The sequence below is a fragment of the Pongo abelii genome, chromosome 14 (genome assembly GCF_028885655.2).
Source record: "Pongo abelii isolate AG06213 chromosome 14, NHGRI_mPonAbe1-v2.0_pri, whole genome shotgun sequence".
Lineage (NCBI taxonomy): Eukaryota > Metazoa > Chordata > Mammalia > Primates > Hominidae > Pongo > Pongo abelii.
Window position 1 is genome coordinate 57,496,745 of NC_071999.2, and position 17,762 is coordinate 57,514,506.

General features: G+C 39.0%; 1 protein-coding gene across 1 annotated transcript in view; it reads left to right on the forward strand.

The window, feature by feature from the left end:
- Positions 1-17,762, forward strand: part of LOC129047361 (phosphatidylinositol 3,4,5-trisphosphate 3-phosphatase TPTE2-like) — a 98,523-nt gene that overhangs the window by 72,163 nt on the left and 8,598 nt on the right. Inside the window, 4 exon segments of the mRNA XM_054529068.2 lie at positions 9,416-9,477; positions 11,600-11,680; positions 15,290-15,395; positions 17,515-17,606. Of these exon segments, the coding sequence (XP_054385043.2) occupies positions 9,416-9,477; positions 11,600-11,680; positions 15,290-15,395; positions 17,515-17,606 (341 nt within the window).

Consider the following 17,762-nt stretch of genomic DNA (forward strand, 5'->3'; position numbering starts at 1 on the left):
ATGAGGATTGCTTGAACTGAGGATGCAGAGGTTGCAGTGAGCCAGTATCACACCACTGCTCTCCAGCCTAGATGACAGAGCAAGACATTGGCTCAAAAAAAAAAAAAAAAAAAAAGAAAGAAAGAAAGAAAAAGAAAAGAAAAAACAATGTCTTTAGTTTGCTGAGTTTTTTTTAAAATCATGAGTGGATGTTGAATTTTTCCAGATTTTTCTGAATCTTTGAGATGATAATTTTTCCCCTTTATCTTATAAATAAATGTGGCTAATTACATGATTGATTAAGTGGTAAACCAACATATTTCTGGAATAAATATAATTGAGTTGTGCTATACTATTTTATTAAATAATTATTAAACTTTTTTTATTCTTGGATTCTATTTGTTAATATTTTGTTTAGGATTTTCAAATTGATGTCATCAGTGTGATTGGTTATAATTTTTCTTTCTCATAGTTTTTTCAAATCTTGGCTTCATAAAATGAGTTAGATTTCATTTTCTCTTCTTTTATTCCCTCGATGAATTTATGTGTGCTGTTTTTTTTTCTTTTTAAGTGTACGGTGAAATTCACCAGTGAAGCTACATTGGTCTAGAGTTGTCTCTGGGGAGAAGTTTTTAAATTATCGCTCAGTTTCGTATATAGAATTCTCTATAATTTTATTTCCTTAGCCTGTTTTTGCAGGTTATTGTTTTCCCAGCATTTGTCTATTTAATCTAAGTTTGCAAATGTCTTGGCATCAAATTATTCACAATATCATTTTACCATTTTAATGTCTACAGAGGCATTCCCTTTTTATTCCTTACATTATTTTCTTGGTGTCTTCTCCCTTTTTTTCTTTTGATTAGTCTCACCAGGGAATAAGCAATTTTACTAGTCTTTTAAAAATGACAAATTTGGCTGAGCGCGGTGGCTCACGCCTGTAATCCCAGCACTTTGGGAGGCCGAGGTGGGTGGATCACGAGGTCAGGAGATCTAGACTGTCCAGGCTAACACGGTGAAACCCCGTCTCTACTAAAAACACAAAAAATTAGGCGGGTGCGGTGGCGGGCGCCTGTAGTCCCAGCTACTGGGGAGGGTGAGGCAAGAGAATGGCGTGAACCCGGGAGGCGGAGCTTGCAGTGAGCTGAGATCGCGTCACTGCATTCCAGCCTGGGTGACAGAGCGAGACTCCGTCTCAAAAATAAACAAATAAATAAATAAATAAATAAATAAAATAACAAATTTTTGGCCTTACTAATGGACTCTATTATTTACTGTTTATTTCATCAATTAGTATTATATTTAGTATTTTCTTTTGTATTCCATGGGTTAATTTGTTCTTTTCCTGACTTCTTAAGATGAATAATTCTTAGAGTGTTGACCACTCTGTTTTCTATTTAGCATTTAAGGCTATACATTTTCTTCTAAGAGTTGCTTTAGCTTCGTCCCACAAGTTTTCATATGTAATATTTTCGTTTTATTGGGTTCAAATTATTTTCCAATTTTCACTGTGCTTGGTGTTTTTTTTTTTTTTTGACTCATGAGTTGTCTAGAAGTATACTTCCTTATTTCCAAACGTAGGAGACTTTTGCATTTATCTTTAAGTTTTTGATTTCTGAAGCCAGGTGCAGTGGTTCATGCCTGTAATCCCAGCAATTTGGGAGGCCGAGGAGGTGATTTATCTGAGGTCAGGAGTTCAAGACCAGCCTGACCAACATGGAGAAACCTCGTCTCTACTAAAAGTACAAAAATTAGCCAGGTGTGGTGGCACATGCTTGTAATCACAGCTACTCGGGAGGCTGAGGCAAGAGAATCGCTTGAAACCAGGAGGCGGAGGTTGCGGTGAGCCAAGAACACGCCATTGTACTCCAGCCTGGACAACAAGAGCGAAACTCCATCTCAAAAAAAAAAAAAATTTTTTTTATTTCTGGTTGTATTGTGCTGTGGACACAGAACATACTATTTTTTTTTCTTTCAAATTTGTGTAGACTTGATTTATGGCCCAGAATTTGGTTGATATTGTTAAATGTTTTCTGTACATTTGAAAAGAACACGTATTATGCATTGTTGAGAACAATGTTCTATGTACATGCATTTGTTAATTTATTGAACCCTTCTATATTTTTACTGACTTGTGTTTTGGTTTGATTGAATTTTAATAATTTTTTCCTTCTCACTCTCTACCATTACCTTGGAAGTTATATGCTCCTTTTCTATATTTTTAGTAATTACTGTAAAGATTTCAACCTGAATCCTTGATTTAGCTATTAATTTTTGTTTATGTTGAGCCTGCATCTAGAAATCTTCCTAAACTGTCTCAACTCTCTCGTTAGATTAATGAGTTATTCTATAGATTTACTTACTACACTGACTTACTACACTGGCTAGGCTCTGCAGTACATTGTTAAATGGAAGCAGTGAACAGAGGGCATTTTTGTTTAATTCCAGGCTTTAAAGAAGATGCTATCAATATTACATCATTAATATGATGTTCCTGGTAGGTGTTTTGGTAGATTCCCTTTGTTGAGTTAAAGAAGTGTCCTAGTTTTTATTAATTTTTAAAGTCACAGTTGTAGGTCGAATTTTAGTTAATGCTTTCTCTGCATTAATTGGCATAATTGCAAGGTATGTCTACTTTAATCTGTGAATATGATAAATTACATTAATATAGATTTCTGATATAGGATGATTCTTTTTTTTTTTTTTTTGAGACAGAGTCTCGTTCTGTCGCCCAGGCTGGAGTGCAGTGGGGTGATCTCGGCTCACTGCAAGCTCTGCCTCCTGGGTTGACGCCATTCTCCTGCCTCAGCCTCCCGAGTAGCTGGGACTACAGGTGCCCGCCATCATGCCTGGCTAATTTTTTTGTATTTTTAGTAGAGACAGGGTTTCACCGTGTTAGCCAGAATGGTCTGGATCTCCTGACCTCGTGATCCGCCTGCCTCGGCCTCCCAAAGTGCTGGAATTACAGGCGTGAGCCACTGCGCCCGGCCTAGGATGATTCTTATATTTTTATTTGTTTTTTAATGGGCAAAGACATTTTTTCTTTTTGAGCTTAGTTTTTTGGTATAATTTCCACTTTTATTTTAGATTTGGAAGTACATGTGCAGGTTTATTACCTGGGTATATTGTGTGATACCGAGGTTTGGGGTATGATTGATCTCATCACCCAGGTACTGAGCATAGGACCCAATAGTTTTTCAACCTGTGTCCCCTTCTGCTGTGCCCCCTCTAGAATTCCCCATTGTCCATTATTGCCACCTTGATGTCCATGAGCATCTATTGTTTAGCTTTCACTTATGAGTGAGAACATATGGTATTTGGTTTTCTGTTCCTGCATTAATTTGCTTAGGATAATGACTTCCAGCTGCATCCATGATGCTGCAAAGGACATGATTTTATTTTTTTATGAATGTGTAGTATTCCATGGTGTATATGTACCACATATTCTTAAGCCAGTCCACCACTGATGGGCACCTAGGTTGATTCTGTGTCTTTCCTGTTGTCAGTAGTGCTGAGAAGAGCATGCCAGGGCCTGTGTCTTTTTGTTAGAACAACTTACTTTCTTTTGGATGCATACCCAGTAATGGGATTGCAATGTCAAATGGTAGTTCTAAGTTTTTGAGAAATCTCCAAACTGCTTTCCACGTGGCTGAACTAATTTACATTCCCATTAGCAGTGTCTAGGTGTATACTCCGCAGCCTTGTCAGCATCTGTTGTTTTTTGACTCTTTAATAATAGCCATTCGGACTGGTATGAGATGTAATCATGTTGTGGTTTTGATTTTCATTTCTCGGATGATTAGTGATGTGGAGCATTTTTCATGTTTGTTGGCCACCGGTATGTCTTCTTTAAGAAGTGTATGTTTATATCTTTTGCCCATTTTTAATGGGGTTATTTTTTTTTTTTTGCTTAATTGTTGAGTTTCTTATAGATTCTGAATATTAAACCTTTGTGAGATGCATAGTTTGCAAATATTTTCACCCATTGTATAGGCTGTCTGTTTACTCTGTTGATAGGTTCTTTGCTGTGCAGAAGCTCTACAGTTTAATTAGGTCCCACTTGTCAGTTTTTGTGGCAATTGCTTTTGAAAACTTAAGTCATAAATTCTTCCCCAAGGTCAGCGTCCAGAATGCTGTTTTCTAGGTTTTCTCCTAGTATTTTTATAGTTTGAGGTCTTTCTATCTTTAGTTAATTTTTGTATATGATGAAAGGTATAGGTCCAGATCATTCTTTTGCTAGCCCAATATCCTAGTACCATTTATTGAATAGGAAGTCATTTCCTTATTGCTTATTTTTGTTGACTTTGTCAAAGATCAGATGGCTTTCTGTGTTTGACTTTATTTCTTAGTTCTTTATTTTCTTCCTTTGATCAATTTTTTTTTTCCTGCCAGTACCATGCTCTTTTGGTTTCTGTAGCCTTATGGTGTAGTTTGAAGTTGGGTAATGTAATGCTTCTGGCTTTGTTCTTTTTGCTTAGGATTGCTTTGGCTATTCAGGCTCTTTTTTGTTTCCATATGAATTAGATTTTTCTAGTTCTGTGAAAAATGATGTTAGTAGCTTGATTGGAAAAATGTGGATTCTGAAGATTGCTTTTGGTAGCATGGCTATTTTAATGATATTGATTCTTCCAGTCCATTAGCATGGAATGTTTTTCCATTTGTTTGTGTCATCTATGATTTCTTTCAGCAGTGGTTTGCGGTTCTCCTTGTAGAGATCATTCACCTCCTCGGTTAGCTGTATTCTTAGGTATTTTATTTTTTGTGTGGCTACTGTAAAGGGGATTATGTCCTTGATTTGGCTGTCAGCTTGGACATTATTGGTATATAGAAATGCTACTGATTTTTGTACATTGATTTTGTATCCTAAAACTTTACTGAAGTAATGTATCAGTTCCAACTGCCTTTTGGTGGAGTCTTTTGGATTTTGAAGATATAGAATCATATCGTTGATGAAGAGACATAGTTTGAGTTTTTATATTCCTATTTGGATGCCATTTTTTTCTTTCTTTTGCCTGATTTCTGTGGCAAAGACTTTTACTACTATGTGAAATAGGAGTGGTGAGATTAGGCATCCTTGTCTTGTCCCAGTTCACAAGGAGAAGCGTCCAGCTTTTGCCTGTTATAATGTTGGCTGTGGGTTCATAATAGAAGGCTCTATTTTGAAGTGTATTCCTTTAATGCCTAGTTTCTTGAGTGTTTTTTGTCAAGAAGGATGTTGAATTTTATCAAAAGTTTTTTTTGCATCTATTGAGATGATCATATGGTTTCTGTGTGGTGAATCACATTTATTGATTTGCATGTGCTGAACCTTGCATCCTTGGAATGAAGCCTACTTGATCTTGGTGAATTAACTTTTTGATGTGCTGTTGGATTCAGTTTGCTGGTATTTTGTTAAGGATTTTTGTGCCTATCTTCATCATTGAGATTAGCCTTTAGTTTTCTTTTTTTTTTTTTTTAATTGTGTGTTTGCCAGGTTTTGGTTTCAGGGTGATGCTGGCTTCATAGAATGAATTAGGGAAGAATCCCTCCTGGAGTTTTTGGAATAGTTTCAGTAGAACTGGTACCAGTTCTTCTTTGTATATTTGATATAATTCATCCGTGAATACATCTGATTTAGAACTTTTTTGGTTGGCGGGTTTTAACTTACGGATTCAATTTTGGAGCTTGATACTGGTCTGGTCAGGGTTTCAATTTCTTTCTGATTCAATCTTTGGAAGTTCTGTGTTGCCAGGAATGTATTCATTTCCTCTACATTATCTAGTGTGTGTGCATAGAGGTGTTCATAATAGTCTCTGAGGACCTTTTGTATTTCTGTAGGATTGGTTGTAATGTCATCTTTGTGATTTCTGATTGTGCTTATCCGGATCTTCTTTCTTTTTCTTTGTTAATCTAGCTAGCAGTCTATCAATTTTGTTTATGTTTTCAAAGAAATGACTTGGTTTCTTTGCATCTCTGTTTTAATTTTGGGGTCTCAATTTTGTTTAGTTTTGCTCTGATTTTAGTTATTGTTTTTCTTCTGCTAGGTTTGGGGTTCTTGTTTTTCTGATTTCTCTAGGTGTGATGTTACATTATTAATTTGAGATTTTACTAGTTTTTTGAGGTACACATTTAGCATTATAAACTTTCCTATTAACACTGCTTTTGCTGCATCCCAGAGATTCTGGTATGTTGTGTTTCTGTTTTCATTTATTTCAAAGAATTTTTTGATATCTACCTTAATTTTATCATTTGCCTAAATGTCATTCAGGAGCAAGTTGTTTCATTTCCGTGAAATTGTTTGGTTTTTAGAGATCTTCTTGGTATTGATTTATATTTTTATTCAACTGTGGTCCAAAAAAAATGGTTGGTATGATTTCAACATTTTTTGAATTTATTGAGGCTTGCTTCATGGTGGAACATATGGTTGATCTTGGAATACATTTGCTGTGCAAATGAGAAGAATGTATATTCTGTGGTTGATGCGTGGAGTGTTCTTTAGGTGCCTATTACATCCAGTTGGTCAAGTGTTGAATTTACGTCCATAATTTCTCTGTTAGTGTTCTATCTGAATGATCTGTCTAATGCTGTCAGTGGGCTGTTGAAGTCTCCTAACTATTATTATGTGGCTGAGTCGTTTCATAGGTCTAGAAGTACCTGTTTTATTAACCTGGGTGATCCAGTGTTGGGTGCATATATATTTAGGATAGTTAAGGCCTCTTGTTGAATTGAACCCCTTATCATTATGTAATGCCCTTCTTTGTCCTTTTTTACTATTGCTGATTTAAAGCTTGTTTTATCTGTTTTAGGAATAGTGATCCCTGCTCTTTTTGGTGTTTTGTTTGTGTGAGAGATCTTTCTCCAACCCTTTACGTTGAACCTGTTGGTGTTGTTACATGTGAGATGGTGTCTTGAAGACAGCAGACAGATGGGTTTTGTTTTTTTATCCAACTTGCCACTCTGTAACTTTTACATGGTGTGTTTAGACTATTTACATTCAAGGTTAATATTGACATGTGAGCTTTTCACCCTATCATGACATTGTTAGGTGGTTGCTTTATACTTTCTGTTGTATTGTTGTTTTGTAGGGTCTGTGAGCTATGTACTTAAGTGTGCTTTTATGATAGCAGGTATCATTCTTTCATTTCCATGTTTAGAACTCCCTTAGGGATCTCTCGTAGGACTGGTCTAGTTTTAATGAATTCTCATGGCACTTGCTTCTCTGGAAAAAAAAAATCTTTATTTGTCCTTCGCTCATGAAGCTTAGTTTGGCAGGATAAGAAGCTCTTGTTTAGAATTTATTTTCTTTAAGAATTCTGAAAATAGACCTTCCCAATCTCTCCTGATTTTTAAGGTTTCTGCTGAGAAGTCTGCTGTTATCCTGATAGGGCTCCTTTTGTATGTGATCTGGCCTTAGGATTTTTTCTTTAACGTTGACCTTGGACTGTCTGGTATACGCCTTGGTAATGTCCATTTTTTTATAGTATCTCGCAGGTGTTCTCTGGCTTTATTGTATCTAGATGTCTACCTTTCTAGCAAGATTCAGGAAATTTTCTTGAATGATTGCATCAAATATGTTTTCCAGGTTGTTTTCTTTTTCTCCTTGTCTCTAGGGAATGCCAGTAATTTGGAGGTTTAGTCACTTCACATAATCTCATTTTTCTCAAAGACTTTCTTCACTTCTTAAAAATATTTTTGCTTTATTTTTGTCTGACTGCATTAGTTCAAAAGACCAGTCTTCAAACTCTGAAATTATGTCCTCTACTTGGTCCAGTCTATTGATAAATCTTTCCATTGTATTTTGAAATTCCTTAAGTGAGTTTTTTTAATTCTGGAAGTTCTGATTGATTGCTTTTTAAGATGTTTATCTCTTCCTTCATTTGCTGAATTGATTTAGAAGTTTCCTTTTGTTGATTTCAACCTTGAATCTCATTGAGCTTCCTTGGAATCCATGCTTTGAATTCTTTATTGTCATTTCTGAGTTTTCATTTTGGTAGAAAGTATTGCCAGAGAGCTAGTGTGATCCTTTGGTGGTATCACTACATGCAGGTTTTTCATGGTGCCAGAATTCTTGCACTGGTTCTTCTAATCTGGAGATGCTAGCACTTCTAATTTTTGTAATTGTTTTTATGTGGGTAGGATTTTTTCTTTATCTTTTCTTTCCTATATAATAATAATAATAATTATTATTATTATTATTATTTCCCTCTCCCTCCTCCCTAGGTGATGTGACTTTAGAGCAATGCTAGGTAGGTCTTTTGGCCTTGCTTCTATATGCACTTCTATCAGCAGGTTTTATATTGGGTATGTGGTTTGACCTACAAGCCAGTAGATGGCGCCGATGGGTAAGAGCTGGCTGTGGCCAGTGGTGCTGGCTATATACTTGCTGTTTGTTTATTGGGAGGAGCTCTCTGTTGCCTTAGGCAATGAGCTGATTCCTGGAGTACACATTAATCTGAGCTCCCTCCTAAGCCCTAGGGGAACGGGAGTTAGGTGGGGGTGTGGGAGGAAGATGGGTGGAGCCAGATGGGGAAGGTTCCCCAGTGTTGTCCTGCTCTCAGTCCAGGTTTGGGAAAATGCCTGCAGCTTTTTCTTGTGTCTTTTCCTCACAAAGTCCAAGTCTCTCGTTAAATTAGCTCCAGGACTTGGGAGAAACAGTGCCCTTCCTCAGTCCAGGTTGCTTGGATCCCCAGTGGAAAGGTAAGACAGAGGGATGCTGTCTGCCCCTCTCACATACTGAGGCTTCACTCGCTTTTATCAGTCAAATGTTGTCACAAGAGCTGTTTGCCTGCATTGTCCTCCCAAGGATCTGGGGTGTCCTTGGTAATTCCAGGGAGTTGTCGTTTTCTTTCTTGAATTGAAGTTCACAGAGTTGATCTTTATGTACTATCTTGCTATTTCCAAATGGCTGAGGCATGCTAAGAGCCTGTAATCTGCCATCTTGGAAAAAAATCCTTGCATTCTTAAGAGAAATGGCACTTGGTATTGATACATGGTATTTCTACACTGCTGAATTCACTTTGAGAAAAATATATATTTTTATATCTACATTTATATGTGAGATTGGTATAAAGTAATCATCTACTGTATTTATGCAGTTTTGGAACCAGCTATATTAGTGTTACTAAATGAGTTGGGAATTTTTCTTTTTTACTATTATCCAAAAGAATTTATATAAGACATGAGTTATTGCTTTCGAATAGATTTAGTAAAAACCTCATCTTGTTCTTTCGTGGAGAGGTAGTGAGAAATATTTTTACCGTAAATGTAATTTATTTTCCACCTGTGGGGCAGAGGTTGCAGTGAGCTGAGATCGTGCCACTGCACTGCAGCCTGGGTGACACAGCGAGACTGTCCCCCAAAAAAAGAAAGAAAATCAACTTAGAATGAACTCCTGGAATATTTCTGAGTGTATTTTTATACCAAGCATGTTCCTTGAACTAACTTTTCTTTTCTTTTCTAGGAAGAACCGGAACTATGGTTTGTGCCTGCCTGATTGCCACTGAAATATTTTTAACTGCAGAGGTATGAGAGATGTTACTACAAACTTTGTCTTAGGATGACTGAGTTTGGTAGTTCTGAAACATCACTGGTAGGATGTTAAGATGATTATTTTAGTCATGGTGCTTAGTGAAACTGTAATTGGAGAAGCGGTTATTAAAAAGTCTGTTTTTGATACTTCCTTGTTTAACATGCACTAGTTAGTAGCTGGCTTAAGAATCTCTTTGGGCCAGGACTAGAGTGAGGTTAATGAGGCACAGAATTTAAGAGAATGCTAAAAATTGCAATAATTAAAATAAATGATTTTTCATGCAATATTTAAAAAATAAAAATTAATGCAAAAAAACTATGAGGTATACAATATCAACATTTTAAATAATGACAAGACCTGATGGGGCAGGATTAAGGTGAGGGGAATAAAGCCATGTTACACAGATCCAAAAAACCATTCAGTAATCACAATGGTTCACCCACCTCACCTGGCCCTGCTGTTACTCCTGCCAGTAGCATGACTTCTTCCTTCCTCATGAGAATAGTATCAAGCTTAATTAGATAAATTCTCCAAAGGGCCTTGACCATCCTCACAACTCTTAGGTAGATAAAAGGCAGCATTTCACAACTCAAAGCCTCTCCTGCATGTAAATATCTCTGCTTAGTCAACACATGTGGAGTCTGTGGCCTCTAGAAATTCCTGATAAGACAAGGTGGGCTGTTTCCACCTAAAGCAGTGTTCTCAGTCATTTTTCTTTCTGCCATTTTCTTGCTGAGATGCTACCAATTCCAGCAGCTCCGCTTGAGTTGTTTGGCCTACAGTCTAGGGAAGAAGTGGTGGTTATGCACAATGCCCAGCACTCTAATTCCACCACCTTTGGTTTTTCTAATTTGAGACACACAGATTTTGAAAATGGATGTTCTAGGATGGTGTTTTTCAAGCTATGGATCATGATGTATCAGTGAGTTGTAAAATAAAGTTACTGGGTCATGACTAACATCTCTTAAAAATAAAATGGAACTGGCCGGGCGCGGTGGCTCATGCCTGTAATCCCAGCACTTTGGGAGGCCGAGGCGGATGGATCACCTGAGGTCGAGAGTTTGAGACCAGCCTGACCAACATGGAGAAACCCTGTCTCTACTAAAAATACAAAATTAGCTGGGCGTTGTGGCGCATGCCGGTGATCCCAGCTACTCAGGAGGCTGAGGCAGAAGAATCGCTTGAACCCAGGAGGCGGAGGTTGTGGTGAGCTGAGATCGGGCCATAGCACCCCAGCCTGGGCAGTAAGAGTGAAACTCCATCTCAAAAAAAAAAAAAACTAAACTAAACTGAAGCTAAAACTAAATAAAATGGAATAGAGCAGAATAGAAAATATCAAAAGGTTTAAGTATTGGGGTGTGTGTGTGTGTGTGTGTGTGTGTGTGTGTGCGCGTACTTCTCCGAGGTTTATTAATGTGGATTGCAACTTAAAAAATGAAAAGTTTGAAAGCCACTGATATAGAGCCCTAGACTGAAAACCAGAGACTTGTATTTCAGGCCTGTGCTGCCTCTAACTGGCTGCAGCATCTCCATGGCAGGTTGCGTAGTTTTCTTTTGGCCTCAGTCTTCTCATTTGTAAGATGGAAAGAAGGGTTGGACCAGATGATTTCTAAGGTCTTTCCAGCTCTAAACTTTTATGTCTTTACAAAACCTTGAATGAGAGAAGTCTTTGATGTGACTTCGTTAATTTTGGTAATTTGGGGCGCCTTTGCGAAAAGACCACTGCGGCTGGGCGTGGTGGCTCATGCTTGTAATCTCAGCACTTTGGGAGGCTAAGGCAGGCGGATCTCTTGAGTCAGGAGTTCGAGACCAGCCTGGCCAACATGGCAGAGCCCCCATCTCTACTAAAAATACCAAAAATTAGCCAGGTGTGGTGGTACACGCCTGTAGTCTCACCTACTCAAGATGCTGAGGCAGGATAATCGCTTGAACTTGCGAGGCAGAAGTTGCAGTGAGGTGAGATTCTGCCACTGCACTCCAGTGTGGGTGACAGAGCAAGACTCCATTAAAAAAAAAAAATCACTGACTTTAGGAAAGAAGGTGGTTTTAGAAAGACTAAGGTACCTAATATAGAAAACGAAAGAGTGCAGATGAACCGTGGTTCCTTTTTTGTAGGAAAGCTTGTACTATTTTGGAGAACGGCGAACAGATAAAACCAATGGCACTAAATATCAGGGAGTAGAAACTCCTTCTCAGGTAAATTTTCTTTTTAAGAAAGGGAGCTTTTATAGGGGAGTGGGTTAAGATTGCCACCTGTTGTTTGGTTTCATTTTAGACTCTTCTTTGGTGATCAGGCAGGAGCATTTGGGTGCCCTGCGACAGGCCTTGGTCCCTCCCTGAGGCTGAGGGTCATGCTTCAGGTGCCACCCACACGTTGGGGGGTCTGGCTTCTCCTCAGAGCATCCTGCTTTCTATTCTATACTGGTTATTGTTTACGGAGCTCAGGAGCTGATTATTTTCCCAAAGCAGGAAGGTCCAATACCTAAGGCTCCAGGACCCTGAAGTTTATCTAAAATCACCAGCCTTTGATTTCAATGGAAAAAAGATCTAAGTCTTTCACAGATCCTTATTAGGGCAATTCAACCCTTGCAGAACATCACAAAGACTGTTTTTGGGTGACTCGTGTGTGTGTGTGTGTGTGTGTGTGTGTGTGTGTATGTTGTGGGGGAGGTGTATTTTAAAAGAGAAAGAAAAGGGGAAATAAACTTTTCAAAAACCCTTTTATATACCAGACAGTACCGCACTTTTACATATCTCATTGAAAACCCATAACACCTATATGAAACATATGCTGTTACTCTATTTTTTCTTTTAAAAATAATTTCATATGGAAAAGTTTAATCATATACAAAAGTCCAGAGAATCATACAGTATATCTCCATATAGTCATCACTTTGCTGCAACAATCATTTCAGCCTGCAACCAGCCACGTTTCATCCATACTTTTCCCACTCCACTCACACCCCCAACCCCACTCTCCACTCTTGCTTTCCCCAAACCTGGATTATTTGGAAGGAAATTTCAGTCGTCAGATCATTTTATCCCACAAGTATTTTAGTATGACATCTAAGTACTCTTAAAACAACAACAAAAAACCCTTAATAACTTTTATCATATCTGAAATACTACACCTTAAAAATCCTTAATATCAAATTTCTAGTCCATGTTTGTTTCCAAAATTGTCTTAAAATCTTAGAAAATTTAGTTTGTTTCAGTCAGAATTCAAACAACATCCACACATTTCATTTGGTTGCTATGTCTCCTAAGTCTCTTTTAGTTCATAGATTTCTTGCCATTTTTCATTACTTGTAATTTGTTTACTGCAGAAACCAGAATGTTTATCTTATAGCATTTACAACATTCTAGACTTTGCTGAACCATTCTAAGAGTTTTACATTCACTATCTCATTTAATATTCTCAGTAACTCTATGAGTAGGCACTACTATGATTCTTATCTTATAAATTAGAAAATTGAGGTTCAGAGAAACTAACTTTTGAACCAAGGACTGAAATCTAGATGTCAGACTCGGAAGCCCATGCTGTGCACAGCTTCTCATTTATATTGCCTTTTCTACATTGCCCCTCAAACCGAAGTGAGAGTGGGTTGGGAATTCTCAAATAGATTTGGATGTGGCTGTAAATGAGTTTTTCTTTAGGTGGTGTGAACTGAATAAGTATTCTTGGCCCTGTTATAAGAACACTAACTACTGTCCCTGTTTAGTTTGGGCAAAAGAACTCAGCCTTATCCACTGACACTTTTCTCCCACACCCAAGCCGAAAACAAAACTAAACAAAGAACAGTCATAGACCCTAAGCTAAAAGGAATGTGTGGATTTACTGAAGTGCAACCGTAATTATGCCATTTCCATGCTCAAAATCCAGAATATGTCCCCACTGCCAGGAGCAATAAACTAAATGTTTCAACCTGGCACTCAAGATCCACAGTTTGACTTTTCCAACCTTTTCTTCCACTATGTGCGTGCACACATCCCACACTCTTAACACATTTAGACCGTGTGCTGTTTCCCAGCCTATGGACACTTGATTCCCTCATGCCATTGCTCATGCCCCTTTTCCTAGAGTCCCTTTCCCTTCCCAGCCTGAAGTAGTCTCTTGCTTTTTCAGTTCCTAAAGCCCTTTGTGTTTCTCTTAGGGATGATATCACTTTGCATTATTCTCTAGCTATTTGAAGTGGTGACTTCTGTTTCCCCTTTAAAGGCAAGGCCCATGGCTTACCCATCTTTCCACCCTTTCCCCATATCTTCTTTGTTTGTAGTGAGTGCCTCCTATGGGTTGGTTGTATGAATTTCTACTACCAGTCTATGTTGTTTTAAGTTGTAGAAGAAAGAAGCATGGGAGCAAAAGCAGCTTGAGGGCCCTGGCAGGTTACAGCCTTTAGGGGAAGGTTTAGGGAAAGGTGGAGAATCTGGTGGCAGGAGCCAAGGAGATGTTAGATAGAGCTCCTTCAGCAACTCTCCCCACACATCTCCCCATCCCCATCTCTTCTGTAGTCATGCATAGTTTCCCGAACTTTAGTCCAGAACTAGCACACCAAAGGCTGCAACTGAATCTCTTCTGATTCACTGAGAAGGCAACACAGGGTCTCAGCTGCATGTTTGAGAGATGTGTTGGCAAGACCTCAGGACAGAGTGCCCTCTGTGTCTGGTGATGATTCTCAGATACCATCCCATTCTGATCCTGCATTGTGGGCCATTCTACTGACTACATCTACTCCTAAGTTAAGAACTTTCATGAGCCTTCCTCATTACTGGCCCTTTCTAAAGGAAAGTATGGCAGTTTGTTACTTCTATGAACATTTCTCAATGGGTGAGGAAGAGTCCATGAACTTATGAGTACCTTTTTTTTTTTTTTTGGAGACAAAATCTGTCTGTCACCCAGACTGGAGTGCAGTGGTGTAATCTCAGCTCACTGCAACCTTGACCTCCTGGGTCCAAGCAATTCTCCTGCCTCAGACTCCCGAGTAGCTGGGATTACAGGTGCCCACCACCATGCATGGCTAATTTTTGTAGTTTTAGTAGAGACGGGGTTTCACTCTGTTGGCCAGGCTGGTCTCGAACCCCTGACCTCAAGTGATCTGCCCACCTCGGACTCCCAAAGTGCTGGGATTACAGGTGTGAGCCACCAGCCCAGCCAACTTTTGAGTTCTGAACCAGTTGATTCAGTTCCAGAGCTCTACAACTCCTTGAAGATAGATTCAAGGAGAGTCATTGTGAACAGCTTGCCCTAGGAAAAGGACAAGGCTAAGGGAATTCCGGGGCTTCCTTGTGAAAACAGAATTGGGGAAATGGAAAGTGAAGAAATTCTAGCTGTCAGGAACAAGAGAAGAATGACAGAAAACCTGCTACTGAGATATGGAGGTATTCCTCTTGAGTTTTCACATATACCATTCTCTCATGCCCAGGAAACTGCTCTTCACTAAACCACACACCTTCCTCTAACTCAGTCACAACTAAGCTTCTATCTGCACACTGCTAATGCTGTAACTGTTTTGTTGTTGGTTCTGATTAGTTGCCCTCTCAACCATAAGCAGCATGTCAACAAGACCTGGCTCCATCCTTGTCACTTCCCCATAGCACTTAATTCAGTATTTTTCCCCCAAAGTAGATAGTTGTGAGGCAGCATCCCTTAAAATATCTAGTAACATAATGGCATCCAGTAAATGTTTCCTTAATTATTTACTGCCCTTAACCTTTATGCAAAAAAAAAAAAAAAAAGGAAAAGAAAAAATAGGAATGCTGACTTTAGGCTTTTCATCTCCACTTAAGGCTTCTGTTGCTTTTCAGAATAGATATGTTGGATATTTCGCACAAGTGAAACATAGCTACAACTGGAATCTCCCTCCAAGAAAAACACTGTTTATAAAAAGATTCGTTATTTATTCGATTCATGGTAAGTGTTTATGTAAAATTGAAGAATTGGGCAGGAGGGCCAAGGTTCCCACTCTGGGAGGGTTTTGCTCATTGTTATATACACAGATGATCCTAACTCATACCTGTCTTTTTACGTATCCTCATGCATAAACTCCTCCTTAGGTATGCTCCTCCTCCTGGAATTACCCATTGATTGCCAGCCCTTAGATGCTCTTCACTTTTTCTTTTCCATCACTAATTTGGGGGACTTCATCCCCTTCCCATGTCTCCTGTTCTCTTCGCTCTTCTGGTCGCAACCCAAGGTGGACTTTTCAGGGCAGAGTGAGCCTCTGATGAGGGAGGAGGAGGATCCATGTGCCTTCAAGACTGGTTATTTCTCATAACCACCTCTAGTTGAGAGTTTGTCTTGGTAGAGGTGTCTCCATATCATATCATTTTCTCACCTTCTTTCAGAGGCATATTTTTTTCTCATCCCCCTGAGCTTTCTCTTTCCCCTCTGTCCTCCATCTATAACCCTCTCACTCCCAGCCACTCCCATACCTTGTGGCTCTCACTCCCAGCCACAGTGCTGGGGGTCAAGGAAAGCCTCCTAGGAGGAGCACTTAGGTCCTCCCTGCCTGAATCTACATGAAAATGGAAAGGGTTGGGAGAAAGTGGGGCTCTGTGGAGGTATCTTTCACCCGCCTAGCTGTTACCGAGTATTAGCAGTTGTAAAAATCCATATAAACATCACGAGAGCTGTTTGCCTGCTTCCAGAATGTAAGCAGAGAGATAAAGCTGGGATGCAGTGTTGCCCAGGGACGCAGGGAAATTGATCAGACGTACACCTCCGGGACTTGAGAAAGAAAGTGAAGAGAGAAAGTGGCTTCCATTTCCATGTCCATTTCTCCATCACCAACCTTGCTTCCCCTGCACAGTTTAACACTCAGTAGAGGTGGGAAAGCAGGATGTGTCTGTGTGGAGGGGATGGGGTCTCACCACTCCCACTGCCAGAGAGGTAGCAGGGAGGCAATGCATCTGAACCCCTAAAGCAAACCTCTTGTACCAGCCAGCGTGTGGACCTGAGGTGGTGCCACTGCTGGGTGTTATAGGTGCCATGGTGCCGGGGTGCTGGTGTCCACACAGAGAGCCTAGTATTTTTAGCTTCCGAGTTTCGTTCTACATTTCACTGATTTCTGGTGGACATCAATAGAAAGAAGTTCTGCACCTGGAATGAGAAAGAGGGAACTGAGGCAAGAAACTGATTTCTAATGACCAATGAATATCATGGTGTTAGTGAAAACAAAATTAAATGAAAAGAAAACGGCATATGAGATGATCGATCAAGAATAATTAATACACTTGTTTATTAGAATATTTGTTTTAATTCTCTACTTTTAGTTTTGTGCCATTTTAAATTAAAAATAATGTAGAGTTGAGATGAAAGCAATAAAAAATTAATTGGAGCCTGAGAAACAAAGTCCTTGAGGAAATGCTAAGGAAGTGGGTCATTTGAATTGAAAAAAAAAGAGCAAAAGAGCCTTTGTCTGTAAATATATATTGAATACTATGGGAATTTTTGGATATAACCTATATTTTTATAGAGATTGCATCAGGAACTAGACTTAAAGTAGGGCCAAAGTAATTTAGACCACAGTATTTCTTATTAAGAATCATTATGATTAGAAGTCTGAAGAAAGCAACACATTAGCAAGAAAGGTGTCAAGTCACCTTCCCTACATATATATATATATATATATATATATATATATTTTGGAGACAGAGTCTTGCTCTAAGTCTCACTCTCTGGTCCAGGCTGAAGTGCAGTGGTGCGATCTCGACTCACTTCAACCTCCACCTCCCAGGTTCAAGCGATTCTCCTGCCTCAGCCTCCCAAGTAGCTGGGACTACAGGCATGCACCACCACACTGGGCTAATTTTTGTGTATTTTTAGTAGAAACGGGGTTTCACCATGTTGATCAAGCTGGTCTCGAACTCCAGACCTCAAAAGATCCACCTGCCTAGCCTCCCAAAGTGTTAGGATTACAGGCATGAGCCACCGTGCCCAGCCATTTTTTTTCTCTTTTTAATCCATGATGTTAATTGGCAAGACATTTTGATCTTCACGCTAACCAACCTAACTTTTTAATTTCATTTAGGTGTTGGAACAGGTGATGGATATGGTCTAAAAGTCCAAATAGTAATGAAGAAAAAGATTGTCTTTTCCTGTACTTCCTTAAACAATTGTCGGGTAAGAGAAAACATGTGAATTGAAAAAAATCTGATGTTTCTTTTAAGGCTGAATGTCAAACCAGCAATGTTGACCTCCCTAAACTATCACTTACCATAAAGAGATTCCACGACTCTTTCTGGTTACCATCGTGGTGTCACTGGATTTGAATGCAAA